Source organism: Mesoplodon bidens (genome assembly GCF_964165515.1).
Source record: "Mesoplodon bidens genome assembly, contig: HAP1_SCAFFOLD_500, whole genome shotgun sequence".
NCBI classification, from domain to species: domain Eukaryota; kingdom Metazoa; phylum Chordata; class Mammalia; order Artiodactyla; family Ziphiidae; genus Mesoplodon; species Mesoplodon bidens.
The window spans coordinates 16,754-34,608 of record NW_027671784.1 but is presented as its reverse complement, the minus strand read 5'-3'; the positions used below and the strand labels follow the sequence as shown (position 1 = coordinate 34,608).

The 17,855-nt window shown below is 42.5% G+C and overlaps 1 protein-coding gene across 1 annotated transcript in view; it reads right to left on the bottom strand.

Moving 5' to 3' along the window:
- Positions 1–17,295, bottom strand: part of LOC308611058 (U3 small nucleolar RNA-associated protein 25 homolog) — a 29,531-nt gene extending 12,236 nt beyond the window's left edge. Inside the window, 9 exon segments of the mRNA XM_081259995.1 lie at positions 6,034–6,253; positions 8,218–8,628; positions 10,298–10,386; positions 12,750–12,920; positions 15,048–15,237; positions 15,241–15,258; positions 15,260–15,280; positions 15,985–16,024; positions 17,142–17,295. Coding sequence (XP_081116121.1) covers positions 6,034–6,253; positions 8,218–8,628; positions 10,298–10,386; positions 12,750–12,920; positions 15,048–15,237; positions 15,241–15,258; positions 15,260–15,280; positions 15,985–16,024; positions 17,142–17,254 — 1,273 coding nt within the window. The 5' untranslated portion in view covers positions 17,255–17,295.
- Between the last annotated feature and the right edge of the window lie 560 nt (positions 17,296–17,855).

Below are 17,855 nucleotides of genomic sequence, written 5' to 3'. Positions count from 1 at the left end.
GCAGAAAACTTATCTGAAGAAATAATGGCTAAAAATGTCCCTAACCTGGTGAAGGAAACAGACATTCAGGTCCAGCAAGAACCAAGAGTCCCAAACAAAATGAACCCAAGGAGATTCATACCAAGACACATTATAATTAATACGTTAAAAGTCAAAGGTAAAGAGGGAATCTTAAGCAGCAAGAGAAAAACAACTAATTACAGACAAGGGAATCCCCATAAGAATATCAGCTGATTTTTCATCAGAAACTTTGTGGTCCAGAAGGAGATGGCATGATATGTTCAAATATGCTGAAAGGAAAAAACTTCCAACAAAGAAGGAAGGAAATAATAGAAGTCAGATGAGAAATACTGAATAAATGAAATGGAGACAAAAAAAAAGATCAATGAAACTAAGAGCTGGTTCTGTGAAAAGATAAACAAAATTAACAAACCTTTAGTCAGACTCAATAAGAAAAAAAGAGAAGGGGCCCAAATAAAATCAGAAATGAAAGAGAACCTATAACTGACACTACAGAAATACAAAGTATCATAAGAGACTACTACGAACAATTATACACCAACAAGTCAGATAACCTAGAAGAAATACATAAATTCCGAGAAACACACAATCTTCTAAAACTGAATCATGAAGAAAAAATGTGAATAGATCAATTACTAGTAATGTGATTGAATCAGTAATCAAAAAGCTCCCCAAAAACAAAAGACCAGGACCAGAGAGCTTCATGGTGAATTCTACGAAATACTTAAAGAAGATTTAATACCTATCCTTCTCAAACATATTTCAAAAAACTGAAGAGGCGGAAACACTTCCAAACTCATTTTATGAGGCCAACATAACCCTGATACTGAAACACCACAAAAAAAGAAATGTACAGGCTACTATGCCTGATAAACACAGATGCAAAAATCCTTGACAAATTATTAGCAAACTGAATCCAACAATACATTAAAAGGACCATACACTATAATCAAGTAGAATTTATTCCAGGGATGCAAGGATGGGTTGACAAAGTGGGTATAGAGGGAACGTATCTCAACCTAGCAAAGGCATATACGATAAACCCACAGCTAACATCATATTCAGTGGTGAAAAGCTGAAAGCATTTCCTCTAAAATCAGGAAGAAGACAAGGATGCACACTTCTGCCACTTTTATTCAACATATTATTGGAAATCCTAGCCACAGCAACTAGGCAAGAAAAAGAAATAAAGGATACCCAAATTGGAAAGGAGGAAGTAAAACTGACTATTTGCAGATGACATGATACTTTATGGAGAAAACCCTAAAGACTCCACCAAAAAACTGTCAGAACTAATAAATAAATTTAGTAATGTTGCAGGATACAAAATTAACAAAAATCTGTTGTGTTTATATACATTAATAAGGAACTATTAGAAATTAAGAAAACAATCCATTTACAATAGCATCAAAAAGAATAAACTACCTAGAAAAAATCTAACCAAGAAGGTAAAAAACTTGTACTTGGAAAACTACAAGGTATTGATGAAAGAAATTAAAGATGACAGAAACATGAAAAAATACACCATGCTCATAGATGGGAAGACTTAGTACTGTTAAAATGTCCATACTGGACACCAAGGGGGGAAAGTGGGGGTGGGGGTGGGGGTGTGATGAATTGGGAGATTGGGACTGACATGTATATACTAATATGTATTAAATGGATAACTAATAAGAACCTGCTGTATAAAGAAATAAATAAAATTCAAAAACAAAGTCCATACTACCCAAAGAAATCTACAGATTTAATGCAATCCTTATCAAAATACCCATGACATTTTTCATAAAACTAGAATAATCCTAAAATTTGTACAGAGGATCCTGGGGATTTGTGCAAAGGATCCTGAATAGCCAAACTGATTATGAGAAAGAAGAACAAAGCTGAAGGTATAACACTCCCTGATTTTAAACTACACTACAAGTCTACAGTAATCAAAATTGTACGGTAATAGCACAAAAACAGACACAGATCAACAGAACAGAGAGCCCAGAAATAAATCCATATTTATATGGTCACTTCATCTATGACAAAGGAGACAAGAATATACAATGCAGAAAAGACAGTCTCATCAACAAATGGTGATGGGAAAACTAGACAGCTACATGCAAAAGAATGAAACTGGACCACTAGCTTACACCATCTACAAAAATCAACTCAAAATGGATTAAAGACTTGAACATAAGACCTGAAAACCACAGAACTCCCAGAAGAAAACATAGGCAGTAACTTCCCTGACAACAGTCTCAGCAATATTTTTTTGGATCTGACTCCACAGGCAAGGGCAATGAAACCAAAAATAAACAAATGGGACTACATCAAACTAAAAAGCTTGTGCACAGCGATGGAAACCATCAATGAAACAAAAAGGCAATCTACTGAATGGGAGAGGATATTTGCAAATCTAGTAAGGGGTTAAGATCCAAAATATATAAAGAACTCATGTAACTCATTATCAAAAAACCCCAAACAGGGCTTCCCTGGTGGCACAGTGGTTGAGAGTCCGCCTGCCGATGCAGGGGATATGGGTTCGTGCCCTGGTCCGGAAAGATCCCACGTGCCGCGGAGCGGCTAGGCCCATGAGCCATGGCCGCTGAGCCTGCGTGTCCGGAGCCTGCGCTCCGCAATGGGAGAGGCCAAAACAGTGAGAGGCCCGCGTACTGCAAAAAAAAAAAGAAAAACCGCAAAAAAAAACCCCCAAACAATCCAATTAAAAAATAGCAGAGGGGGCTTCCCTGGTGGCGCAGTGGTTGAGAATCCACCTGCCGATGCAGGAGACACGGGGTCGTGCCCCGGTCCGGGGGGATCCCACATGCCGTGGAGTGGCTGGGCACATGAGCCATGGCCGCTGAGCCTGCGCGTCCAGAGCCCGTGCTCTGCAACGGGAGAGGCCACAACAGTGAGAGGCCCGCGTACAGCAAAAAAAAAAAAAAAAAAAGCAGAGGACCTGAATAGACATTTTTCCAAAGAAGTCGTACTGATAGCCAACAGTCAAATGTAGAGATGCTCAACATCAGTCATCAGGAAAATGCAAATCAAAATCACAATGAGAAATCAAAACTACAATGAGGTACCATCTCACACTGGTCAGAATGGCCATCATTAAAATGTCTACAAATAACAAATGCTGGAGAGGGTGTGGAGAGAAGGGAACCCTCCTACACTGTTGGTGGGAATGTAAGTTGGTGCAGTCACTATGGAAAACAGTATGGAGTTTCCTTGGAAAACTAAAAATATAATTACCATATGATCCAGCAATCCCACTCCTGGGCATATATCTGGACAAAACTATAATTCAAAAAGATACATGCACCCCTATGTTCACAGAAGCACTATTCACAATAGCCAAGACATGGAAACAACCTAAATGTCCATTGACAGATGAATGGATAAAGATGTGATACATATATACAATGGAATACTACTCAGTCATAAACATGAACAAAATAATGCCATTTGGCAGCAACATGGATGCAACTACAGATTATCATACTAAGAGGAGTCTGTCAAAGAGAAAGACAAATACCATATGATATCACGTATATATGCAATCTAAAATATGGCACAAATGAACCTATCTACAAAACAGAAACAGACTCACAGACCTGTGGTTGCCAAGGTCAGGGGTGGGGAAAGGGATGGACTGAGAGTCTGGGGTTAGTTGATGCAAACTATTACCTTTAGAATGGGTAAACAACAAGGTCCTACTGTATAGCACAGGGAACTATATCCAATCTCCTGGGATATGCCGTAATGCAAAAGAATATAAAAAAGGATGTATATATGTGTATAACTGAGTCACTGCCATACAGCAGAAATGAGCACAACATTGTAAATCAACTATACCTACTCCAATTAAAAAAAAAAGAAGAATGTATCAGGTGGCTAGTAAGTGCTGTGATCAAAATGAAATAATATAAAATGATAGGCTGTGATTTTGGAGTTATAAATTCTTACAGCCACCATGTATTATAAGTTGCTATTAACCAAAGCACAGAGAGAAAAAAAACCACAATGAGATATCACCTCAAACCTGTCAGAATAGGTCTTATCCAAAAGACAAGAAATAACAAATGCTGGCAAAGATGTGGAGAAAAGGGAACCCGTGTGCATTGTTAGTGGAAATGTAAATTGGTGCGGCCACTATGGAAAACAGTATGGATGTTCTTCAAAAATTAAAAATAGAATCACCATACAATTGAGCAATTCAACTTCTGGGTGTTTATCCAAAGAAAAAACCCACTAATTCAAAAAGATATATGCACTCCTACGTTCAATGCAACATTTATAATAGCCAAAATATGGAATATGGAAGCAGCCTAAGTGTCCACAGATGACAAATGGATAAAGATGTGGTGGGTGTACACACACACACACACACACACACACACACACACACACACACACACACACACACACACACACACACACACACACACACACACACACACACACACACACACACACACACACACACACACACACACACACACACACACACACACACACACACACACACACACACACACACACACACACACAGGAATATTACTCAGCCATAAATGAATGAAATCTTGCCATCTGCGACAACAAGGATAGACCTTGAGGGTATCACAGTAAGTGAAATAAGTCAGACAAAGACAAATATCCACAGCATGTGACTTCACTTATATGTGGAATCTAAAAAACAAAAAACCAGACGGATAGATACAGAGAACAGACTGGTGGTTGCCAGCAGGGAGGGCGGGGTTGGAGGGTGGGCAAAATGGATGGGGGAGATCAGGAGGTATAAAACTTCCAGTTATAAAGTGAACAGGTCACAGGGATCCAATGTATGCCATGGGGAATATAGTCAATAATATTGCATTAACTTTGTATGGTGACAAACGGTAACTTTACTTATTGTTGTGATAAGTTTGTAAGGTATATAGACATTGAATCACTATGTTGTACACCTGAAACTAATATGTCAATTATATATCAATTAAACAAAAGACTGATTTATCAGCTCCTTGTTGGCCGCCTGCATGTTTAAAACTAACCACAAGCTCTAATCCCCTTGCACTGCACACTCTGGCCATGCTAAAGCCTCTGAATCCTAAGTCATGCCGGTTTATTCACCCTGATGCCTCCACACTTGCCATTTCCTGTCTGAAACTTTTTCTTCCACTCTCATCGCTCCACTTTGTACCTGGCTAAATCTGACTCAGGTTTCAACTTAGTATGGATGGTACCTCCAACAGAAGGCCTTCCCTAACAGTCCTGAGCCCATTTTGAGTAAGGATATTTGCTTTAAATACTTTTAACTAGAACACCCACTATCCTCTAACAGTAAGACATCTCATCCCATACTGTCTGATTTGTCTTAAGGCTGGACTTGCTTAACAGTAACTTTTAATTCCATATCTCCAGCTTAACAGTGCCTGGCACATAGTAGATGCTTAATAAGTGGTAAATGGGCATACGTGACTAATAAATATTTTCCAGGAACTTTTTCAATGAACAAGCAACCAAGTACATGGGAGCTGAATGACAAACAAGCAAAAATGTGCAAAGCTGGGTGGGAGTCAGTAAGTCCAGAGTGGAGATAATTCAGGTGTGGGCACTCCACATGGCAGGCAGGAGGGAAGTCCATTACGTACAGATGCTCTAGTTTATTCATCTTCCCCAGACTGACCCACCCAGCCCCATCAGCTCCAACTCCCCCAAGAAGCCCTGTAGCATTGACTGTGAGCTACCAGCTATAGGCATGCTGAGACATTTGTTATAAACATGCAGGTGCCTTTCATACATGCCTTCACAGACACTCCATCCCATTAGCCAAGTATGTACCCCATTAGCCAAGGCAAGACTCTCCCCTGGCAGACGAGTGGTCTCAAATGCGTCCTGGTTCTGCTAGGAGGCTGAGACAGTGACCCTCTGAAAGAATGCCTAATTCCAGGCTTCTAGCTTCCAGCTATGTGCACCTCACACCTCAGGTCCCTCAGGGTCTCAGTTTTGACAAGGAGGAATTACCAGTCCTGAAGTGGTCATCGATGTTGCCGACAAATACAGCTTCATAATCCTCAGGCCTCTTCAGGTTGGGTGGTCTCTCCTTGGGATCTGAGCCATACTCTCCATTAAACCTCTTTTTGTTGCTTACAATTATTTTCTTCTTGCTGTCGCCCTCAAGAAGACTGATGAAGAGCTGTACCACCCGCAAAGCAGCTTCCTGGAATGGCACCACTATCGGCACCTGTGGAGGGAGTGATGGGCAGCCTTGGAGGGGCAAGGGGAAGGAAGGACAGCTCGAGGTGAGCCTGCTGGGGACCTAAGGAGCCCTCCGTTCCACAGCCCCTGGCCAAGGACCACATCCGTGTCACCCCCTTTACATAGGACCTGGCTCAGTACTGAAGGCTGAGCATCTTTCCGACCCACAGCACCATGTCCTATGGACTTCAATCTCATGGCTCCTTGGGGTGGGGGGGGTTAATTCTTAAGCAGAATGTAGAATTTTTTTTTTTTTTTGCGGTACGCGGGCCTCTCACTGTTGTGGCCTCTCCCGCTGCGGAGCACAGGCTCCGGACGCGCAGGCTCAGCGGCCATGGCTCACGGGCCCAGCCGCTCCGCGGCATGTGGGATCTTCCTGGACCGGGGCACGAACCCGTGTCCCCTGCATCGGCAGGCGGACTCTCAACCACTGCGCCACCAGGGAAGCCCAGAAATACTCTTTGAGGTAAGTCAATGCCGTTAACAGAGGTGTCCATTAGCAAAAACCCAAGGGCATAAACACACAAAGCTCTTTGAGGACAAGAAATGTTACTCATTTCTGTCTCCCACAGAACTTAGTTCAGTATTTTGATCCGTAAGACCCAAGGAATATGCTGAACAAATGAATTAGATGTATTAAGTAGAGAATAAAGTTAGTAAGGAAAGGACTAAAGCATCGTTACTTTTCTAGTACATTTCCTAGTACATTTTTCAGAAATGATGATAAAGGATTTCTGAAATAAGATGATATTTCAATGGGAAATACAGGATTCAGTTTTCCAAACATTTCCAAAAGTGCTCAATTTTAACTGTTGAGGAAAAAAACAGAAGATGCTTAACAAATGATTACCTTCTAACTACCCTTGTGTAAACAATACAGTCAATGGATATAACCCCAGTCAGATCAGGCAGTTCACCAAATTCTGAATGTGATTCATGGGTAATCTACCTCATATTCTATTTTGCAATTCTAAATGGAAACAGATAATCTTATTATCCTGATGTTCAAGATTCTGAGATAGTTTCTCAGAAAGGCAACCAGCACAGCCAGAGGGGTGTAGTGATTCAGTTTGGTACAGTGCAGGGATGATGGATCAGTTTTGAAGAGGGCCAAGTTACTGTCCCGGCTGTCACACTAAGTAAGTGTCTAGGCTTTGGTTTCCCCAACTATCAAACAAGAGGGTTGGACTAAGAAATCTCTAAGAGCCATATCAGTATCAAAATCCTAAAATCCTATTAAGCCCAATGAGAAGAATCTAAGAAGATGAGGCTTCTTCAATATAGACACAGAGGCTAAGGGGTAAGGGGGTATGGGTGGCACAGTATCTAGCTCCAGCACATCATGAAAAATGTAGACAGAATTCAACGACGTAAGCTCCCAGTCCACTGGAGCTTAGGCTTATGAGCCACATAAATGTAATCATCACTTTAAGCAGTAATAAGGATACAATGCCAAAACAGGGATTTTGTTTTCCAAGGTTTACATATTTATGTGGCTTAGTGAAGAGAATCCTTGGTTCTAGTCCTGTCTCTGCTACTTTTTCTCTGGTTCTCTTTAGCAAGGTCCTCTAAGAATCTGGGTCTCTGTCCACAGGTGTAATATGTAGGGATTGAATAAAAGGCTCCTTAAGGTCCCATCCAGCTCTGACAATCACAAAGAAGACATTTATAGTGGAGTGTTACTTATGTAGGATCAGGGTTTATCTTTAAGGAGAGAATTATCATGGAGGTACCTCCTACTCCACTTTCCAGTTACATCTGCTGTTAGAGACGGTCCACTGAGCTGTCTGCAGCACTGCTGTGACATTACCTGGCCCATCTAATATGCTCATTCTTGGACTCATTCATGATTCCAATCATTAAACCGTCTGAGAACCTGCTAAGTGCCAGGACCCATATGTTAGAGCCTTACAGCCTCCTTGAGGGCAAAGTTCTGCTGCTGCCACTCACCTTGGGCCTCGTTAGCCCTTGGTCCCTGAAGTCATCATCATCACCCAACCCAAGTTTCTGGCTTCGGCATCTGCTGTTGTTGGCAAGCACCTGGGCATTGGCTTTGAGAACGTGATTTATCACATGCAGGCAGTACACGTGGCGGATCTCTTCCCCTTTCTTCAGGGCAGTCCTTTCTGGGTAGAACAGGTCCCGGTAAGAATTCATAATTAAGAAGAGCTCTTTCTGGAGGGGTGTGAAGGGGCTACTTGAATTTGGGGGACCAGAGAGGAACTGGCTGTTGGTCTTGATCCAGGTGGATTCCAGAGGCTTCTGGAGATGAAGTGACTTTAAGTCAATGTCCTTTGGGGGTTTAAAGGTTTCCAACTGTTGAAACCTGGATGAAAAGGCAAGCTGGCCCAGGATGGGCCACTGTGGGAGAAATGATCAAGAACTAAGTTAGAAATGAATTATACTACCTTACATTCATATAGTGCTTTATAATTTACCAAGGCCTTTCACAGATCCTTTTACAGATCCTCTCACTTTATCCTCACAACAACCTTACAAGCTAAACACTATAATGCTCTTCTTGCAGTTTAGGAAATGCTGAGGTTCAGAGGTTATAGGATTCAGACAAACAGGAGAACAGAACTAAGGGTTAGACCCCAAGGTTTCTGACTTTAGAAACCTTGTGAGCTCTTCACTAGATCAGTGGGTCACAAACTGTCCTGTGGACCACACTGTAGGAAGTCAAAATTTACTCTAGACAAAAGAAAAGGGGGCCCAACGGTCAAATAACTTCGGTAACCACCACAAAACCTAATCCCCCTCAGGGAGAGTCACATGCAGATCGGACACTAAAGGTTCTGCTGAGTCCTGTAACAAGGACTCCGTTCCACTTCGTTTGACCCAGAGTTTTCCAAATTTACTTGGACGTGGAACAAGGTTTTTGTTGTTGTTTTGGATTTTTTTTTGGGGGGGAGACATATATTAGAATTGAAAAGAATAGTATTTTGTGGAATACCAGTTTGGGAATTTTTGCACTGTAACAAAACTGCTGATCTTAGCAATAAAGAAAGGATGACCTCTGCAATAAAAAAGAATTAACTATTGATATATGCCAACAACTGGGATGAATCTCCAAGGAATTATGCTGCGTGAAAAAAGCCAACCTGTATGATTTTATTTATATAACGCTTTTGAAATAACAAAATTATAGAAATGGAGAACAGATTAGCAGTTACCAAGGGTTAGGAATGGGGGAAGGGAGGTGGGTGTGGTTATAAAATGGCACCAGGGAAGAGGAGGGATCTTGATGGTGCTGGAAATGCTCTGTATGTTGACTGTGGTGGTGGCCAGGGCAACCTACACGTGATAAAACAGTATAGAACTAAATAACACAAAGGAGCAGGAGCAAAAGTGAGGAAATCTGAATAAGACAGGTAGGTTGTATCAGTGGAAATTTCCTACTTGTGATATTGTACTACAGTTTTGTAAGATGCTACCATTGGGGGAAACCGGGCAAAGGGCACATGGGATACCCTTGTATTATTTCTTACAACTGCATCTATAATTATTACCTCAATAAAAATTTCAATGAAACAAGGATGACCAATTCTTATGAATAGCATCAGTGGTGAAAAAAAAATCACCGAAAAAAGAAGCAAAAACTGCTCCATACTGAATAATTTAGGTGTGAACTTATCTCAGATATTTCAAACAAATGAACAGCAGTAGCTACTGTCTGACTGAACACTTTGTACATGTCTTCCAGTAAACTAAATTACTTTATTTTGATGCAGGCATTACTGTCCCCCTCTAACAGATGAGAACAGTGAAGATTAAAAAGGTAGATTAACTTGCCTTAGGTCATGAGATAGCCCCTTGCAGACGTTGGTCTAAACCCTGGTGTACCTGTCTCCAAAGCATTCTTATCTTATTGGTCCCCACCTTCCAGCTTCCCAGTGCCTTTTCTAGCTATGCCTGTGCCTTACTGGGCTCTTCCAGTCTTCCTCTATCTTGCTCCCTATCAAGCCATCTGCCACGGGTGTGTATCATACATTCAGGGAGACCACTAAAACCCAAGACCACTGCTTACTTTTAGCTGGTGGGTAGTTTTGGGATTTGTGGCAACAGCCTGGATTTCTTTTTCTTTCAGTTCTTTGTTTACATGTTGTGCAAATGGATCTAATTCAGAAATAAAGAATATTAGAACACTTAGGGCAAATGACAGGGATTTTCCAGTCTTCCCCTATGAATGACATCCTGTTTTCATGATGTTAACTCATCTTTTTCCCCATCAACTTTCCCCATCATTTATCCCAGTCCAGAGCTTAAAAGTTTCTGACAGGTTCATCTCCCTAAAGCATTTCTTTAATCACATTATTCCCCACCTCAAAAACCTTTGAAGAAACTTCTTGGACTGAAATTCAACATACACCTCTAACCTACCTCTCTAATGTAATTTTTGAATTACATGGCTCTCAAATTCTTCTGCCACTGTGGCTTTCCTTCCTTTAACTGAAAATTCTATCCTCTTGTTCACCGCATTTCTATATATCCAAATAGTATCTGTTGAATGTTACCCCCTGACTCACAATAAATAACTATTTCCCAAGAGCCTACTGTGTCAGGCACAGTTCTGGCTCCAAAGAAGCCATCTCTGGTCCCCTATAGACAGTCATCACTTTCTCTCAAGCGCCCCACCCTGCCCTCAGTTATCCACACCAACACATATATGTGCATGTACTACCTCACCTAACTAGACTGCAAGATCCCTGAGGGCAGGTACCACGTCTGATTTAACCTGCACTGGAAGACAAATGTAAATGCTCAACACTCAACTGAGGTGAACAAATGATCAAAATGGCAGGGTCAGTGCTCTGCACTGGCCACCCAACCTTCTCTTCCAGCCCCACTCATGTAAGAAGCAAAGTTAAATGACCCATTCAGGGACCCAGGTAGTAAAACTTCAAATGCAGTGCACCTTATATTAAGACCTAAGATAAAGGTGAACAATAGGAAATAAGAATTCTAGGTGATAATATATCAGTACAGACCAAACAACCAGAGAAACTTTAGGATAGTCAAGCCTCCTAATGTTTCCTCCAGGGTTTTTTTTAACTTCTTTTGAGTTCAGAACGTGGTTTTTGCCCAAATTCTACCTGCTACTTCTTCCTCTTGTCTAGAATAGCTAACAGAACCAAATGAGGATTAAAATTTCAACTTCAGTGGCACCGCTGGTTGAAGAATGGCACTGGGACCAAAAAAGGCAGTCAGGACCCAGAATGAGACCAACCTGACGTGCCCACCCAGGCACAGGCTAAGACACAGGACCTGAGAGACAGCAGAGCCCTGCCTCAGCCTACCACAGGCTTGTCTAAGTAACAGTCATGGGGACAGAGGCATGGCCCAGTGTTCTGTATCTTGACTTTGGCGATGACAATATAAATATACACATTTGTCAAAACTTATCGAATTATATACTTAAAATGGGTACACCTTGTTGAATGTAATTCATACCTCAATAAAGTTGATTTTAAAGTTAAATTAAACAGTCGCCTATGGGGACTTCCCCAGTGGCACAGTGGTTAAGAATCCGCCTGCCGGGCTTCCCTGGTGGTGCAGTGGTTGAGAGTCCGCCTGCCGATGCAGGGGACACGGGTTCGTGCCCCGGTCCGGGGAAGATCCCACATGCCGCAGAGCGGCTGGGCCTGTGAGCCATGGCCACTGAGCCTGCGTGTCCAGAGCCTGTGCTCCACAACGGAAGAGGCCACAACAGTGGGAGGCCCGCGTACCGCAAAAAAAAAAAAAAAAAAAAAGAATCCGCCTGCCAATGCCGTGGAGCAACTAAGCCCATGCACCACAACTACAGAGCCTGAGCTCTAGAGCCAGTGAGCCACAACTACTGAGCCCATGTGTCACAACTGCTGAGCCTGCGTGTCACAACTGCTGAAGCCCGCGTGCCTAGAGCCTGCGCTCCACAACAAGAGAAGCCACCACCGTGAGAAGCCCACACACTGCCACAAAGACCCAATGCAGCCAAAAATAAAGAGAGAGACTGGGGAGACAGGGTGGAGCTTTCTGGCTTCTGAGGTGCTTCCTAGTAATAAGGACCAATCAGATTAGCCACTGCCAGGTCTCACAAATCTGTAAAATTACCGCTCCAGTAAGGAAGAGCAAGTGAAGGATAGACAGAAAAATGCAAAGTACTTTTCTCCTCTTTCTCTCCCTTCCCTGCTTGGGGAAAAAAATCAGAAGTCTTCCCCTGACCCCAGCTGTGGATCGTGAGCTTTGAGGAACTGGCCTTCCCTGCTATCATTGTTCAACTGTTTGTCCTCATGAACAGCCGCGCCCACTCGCAACACTGCCTAACCCTGAAAAACACAAAAGATCTCGGAGAAGCATTTCTTTCCAGCTCTACATCTAGCTGCTAAACTATCTGTTTCTATTACTGCTCATTCCAATAACAAGAGATTTAACAGGTATTAGACCACAACCACCCATACTAAGCACCAGCTGAATTCAAACAACATGAGCTGTGCTCTGACCTTGTGATGCTTTCAGAGAACAGTTGCCTCCTCTTTCCTCTTCGAGAAACTTGGTTTCTAGGCTAAAGAGTGACTCATGTTTTGCATCTGTAAACTCCTCTGGGGATTCCTCTGCTGTGCCAGGTGGCCCGTGCCCATCTTTTCCCTTAGGGTCAGCAGGTAAGGCCGCATCTGCAGTTTTGATAAAACATTTTGTGAAATTATTTACTACTCATAAATATAATTACACTTCTGTTGACAAATGAAATCTAATTCCTTAGGCTATCATTTACTTTTAAGCAAATTCAGGTAGAAGACATAAGTTTCAAAACTGAGCTTGACTGCTGACCTAGTACATGTAAAGATGTTCAAATCAGCGTTGATATAACAAATAACTAGAAAAAATGATTTCGTCATTTCTATCGAAGGGGTACTAATTAAATTACCACATATTATTTACAATGGAATACTATGTGATTAAGCTAATGTGAACCCACAGTTACACACGTTATATCATTAAAGAAAAAAGTAACTTACAGAAATGTATGAGGCCATTATGCACATACACACAAATATATATTCACTCATATATCCATAAAAAAGTAGCCTGGAAGGTTCTATAAAATGTTAAAGGTGTTCATCCCAGGGTGGAGGAGATATACGTTAACTATATTACCCTCTTAAATTTTTACAGTAAATATATATTACTTTTATAATTTAAAAAACCAAACTTTTCATTTTTAAAAACCTAAAACATGAAAGAAAAATGGAAAACCAACAAAATTTTAAAAGTCCCTAAGTCTGAGGCAACGATTTTTTTTATCCGAGTACAAGTGATGAATGAAAATACTAAGAATGGTGTGTGACACCTTAAAGTAGAGACAAAAATACAGTAAGGCAAATAGGCATTAAGATAACAGAATATAAAAAGTTACCCAGATATATTCAGACAATGGACTACTATTCCAGTAATAAAAAGAAATGAATTACTAATATGAACTACACGGATGAGTCACAACAACATGAGGAGCCAAAGAAGCCACATGCAAAAGGGTACTTATTGTGTGCTTCCATTCAAATGAATTTCTAGAATAGAAAACACTAATACATAGTGAAAGAAAGCATGTCAGTGGTTGCCTGATGCCAGGCCTGGGAAACTGACTGTAAAAGGACAAGAAGGAACTTTTTGCAGGTATTGGAAGTGTTCTGTATCTTGACTTTGGCGATGACAATATAGACAGACACATCTGTCAAAACTCATCAAATTACATACTTAAAATGGGTACACCTTGTTGAATGTAATTCATACTTCAATAAAGTTGATTTTAAAGTTAAATTAAAAAGTCACCTATGGGGACTTCCCTGGTGGCACAGTGGTTAAGAATTCGCCTGCTAATGCAGGGGACGTGGTTTCAAGCCCTAGTCTGGGAAGATCCCACATGCCGCAGAGCAACTAAGCTCGTGCGCCACAACAAGAGAAGCCACCACAGTGAGAAGCCGGCGCACCGCAACAAAGACACAATGCAGCCAAAAATAAATGAATTAATAATAATTTTTTAAAAAATAGTCACCTAGGGGCTTCCCTGGTGGCGCAGTGGTTGAGAGTCCGCCTGCCGATGCAGGGGACACGGGTTCGTGCCCCGGTCTGGGAAGATCCCACATGCCGCGGAGCGGCTGGGCCTGTGAGCCATGGCCGCTGAGCCTGCGCGTCCGGAGCCTGTGCTCCGCAACGGGAGAGGCCGCAGAGGTGAGAGGCCCGCATACCGCAAAAAAAAAAAAAAAAAAAAAAAAAGTCACCTAGATGTTCGAGTGAGACAGAGTTCCTTTAAGCTTTCAATCCCAGCTCTTCTCTGAAGCCTCCCCTCATGTACCCTGGCAGCATGTGACCACTTTGCACGTCTTTAACACCTTATATTTATCGGTTCCATTCAGATTTGATGCTTGAAAAGTTTTGTATATTTTATGTCTATCTTCCACTAAACTTGGTTCCTCTAAGGCAGGAACAATCATCTCTTTCATAAATTGAGACCATTACAAAAACATAATTATGTTCCCTTTCCTCTCAATCAGGGGAATTTGAAGTAGGATTGATGAAATCCTGGAAATCATAAGCAAAAACGTCATTTCTGCATTTTTATGGCCAGAGGGTCCTGTGTTTTCATCAGATTCTTGAAGATATCACAGAGCCCAACAATGTTAAGAATCTCTGCTTTGAATCCATGTGCTTTCACCCAGCTCTATGGTACAAGGCACCCTGCCCCTGGGGCAATCTGTCTGTGGTCCCTGCAAAGATGATAAACCCACATCAAAGACACTTACTCTTCCGCATGTCAGTAGACTCTACTGCCGTCTCTTCCTCCACAACGATGTCACTATCGCCGTCTTCAAGATTCATTTCTGTCTCATCTATAACACTGTCTTCTTCCTCTTCTTCCTCCTCATCTTCCTTGGAAACATCCTTTAACGTGGCAAGTAGTCTGTTGTAACCAGAAACTTGTTCTGGTTCACTCTATGCTTCACTTTCAGAACTTGGAAGTATCTAAACCCTCTGACTAAAAGGAAAATGGGGATTTTAAAAACAAAAATTATATTGTTCTTGTTGCTACCCCACGACTATCATCAGGCCCACAGTGGAACCAAGTTCAGACTTTTCTAAATAAAAACCAGCTTTTCTGCAAATATGCAATCCTATCTATTCAACCAAACCTAGCACCAAATTTGTTTAAAACAGCTAATCTAGCTATGATTCTAGAAGCTCTTCCTCTTCTTTGAACTGCTAATGTTCTACGTGGGAAGACAGCAAACTAAACACATGGAGCTTTAGGTTATAAGGCGATCTAACCTATGTGTCAGCCACTTGGCACCTTTAAAGGAGCAACAGGAAAACTTACAACAAAAAAGTGTACTTTATTTCTGAGTCCGTGGTAATGAAATAAGACCTTTGATGATTTTGCACTCTATTTTATGTTAAGCAAACATAACATTCCCTCTTAGGATTCACCAAGAGCCCTCTGGTAAGCCTCCTTAACAGGTTCTAACAGGCTACTCTCTCAGGACAGTTTCCTACTCTATACTATATTAGTTATCACAATGGCATCTTAACAGACATCTGCACTTAAAACTAAGCAATATTACTAAAATATAGCTTACATCTAAAATCAGAAAGAGTGGAAATGTAGCCAAACATTATTACCATATATAATCTTAAAAGTAACCGTCCAGAATCTACTATCATAAAGAAGGTATAAAGCATTACCAGTTGACAAGTCTGTGGTTTTGCTTCCTTTCTGGAAACCCTGAGAAGAAACAGGCAATGTTAAACTTTAACTGCTAGTATGTAGCAATTAGGAAAAGCCTAATGATACAACTTTAAATGAACACGGCAGACTATACCGTTATAAATACATTATATCTATTGTCAAGTTAAAAACTCCATATGCATTTGGACAGGTTTTGTAAGGATATGCCAAATAGATAATAATAGACGAATGAAAAGGTCTAACAAGACCACATGACAAATACTACAGTCACACAGTAACAGGCTCTCATCCAAAAGATGGGAAATTTTGGCAAATACAAGCCCTCGGGGTTCACCTTTTCTAGCAAATTTCTTAAGTAGATTATCCCTCTAACTGTTGATAAAGCAGCCCAAAGGGGTGGGATGAGCACTAAGATCATAACTGAGAGTCTGGACACTTATAGAGGAACCCACAACTACCCAAACATTAGTTTCCTCATGGTCACTGAATACATAGGTGATGTCGAGGGTCCCAAGCAATTCTATTTTTTTAAACTTATTTAATTAATTTATTTTTGCCTGCTATGGCTCTTCGTTGCTGCGCCCGGGCTTTCTCTAGTTGCGGCGAGCGGTGGCTTCTCTTGTTGCAAAGCAGGGGCTCTAGGCTCGCGGGCATCAGTAGTTGCACCACCCTGGCTCAGCTGCTGTGGCTCGCGGGCTCTGGAGTGCAGGCTCAATAGTTGTGGCGCATGGGCTTACTTGCACCGCGGCATGTGGGATCTTCCTGGACCAGGGCTCGAACCCCTGTCCCCTCCGTTGCCAGGCGGATTCTTAACCACTGCGCCACCAGGGAAGCCCCCCAAGCAATTCTTTAAAAGCATATAAAACGAAAACAAGCTTATAAAATCTCCGCCCAGTCGCCACACGGGAGGCGTGCCGTCTAGCATAAAACTACAGGCTCAACAAAGGGTAGGAAGTCCGGTGAAGAACCCCATCTCAGGCGGGAAGCCGTCAGGATCCCCGGGCGAGCTAGGCCGGCGCCGGGGCAGCGTGGGACGCGGCGGGAGCTGCCCTGTCACTACCCCCGGGGCACCGGTGGACCAAACGCGGGGACACGCGGGCTCCCACCGGGAAAGGACGCCGGCAGCGCCGGTCCCAGCCTTGCCTCTCCATACGTGTCATAGAAGGGATGCTCCTCGCCGAAATCCCTTAGATGCTTCTTCTGCTTTTTAGTTAGGGAGCTGAGCAGCTGGCTCTGGCTCCGGCTCCGGCTCCCGCGTTTGCCCATGGGGAAGACGGCAATTCAGCCAACCTCCAAGAATCGCGTTTTGCACCCGGAAGTAGTCTCGTCAACCCACTCACGCGGGCTTGCCAACGGCGCTTTACGGCGGAAGCAGGGTGCCATAAAGCAGACCCGCTTTACGTCGCGCTTGTACGACAGACGTTAGAACTTCCTGTTTCCCATTCCGCCCCCTAGCGAGGCTCTTTGGAAGCACGTGCACGCATGCGCAGCTTTTCTCTGAGCCCCGTAAGGAAGGCAGGCAGGCAGGCAGGCAGGGAGGCTTCGGGCTTCCCCAGGTGGGTAAATGGGTGGGTGTACTTTGTGCGTCTGTTTTGGCTGTGAGAATCAGCCTGCATAAACGTGTAGTGACTGAGATGGTTGAATGCAGTGCCTTTATATTATGCCATAATACAAATACCAACTAACATTTAAGGCTGCCGGTGCATCTCAGTTCATCCTCACAACAACAGTAAACAAATAGGCCTTGTTAATAAGCCTGATATTGGAGATGAGAAAGCTGATGCTTACAAAAGGTTACATACACACTAGCAAGAGAGGAGATGGAAACCTAATTCTCTCTGATGCGAGCACAGGCTTTTCCCACTAG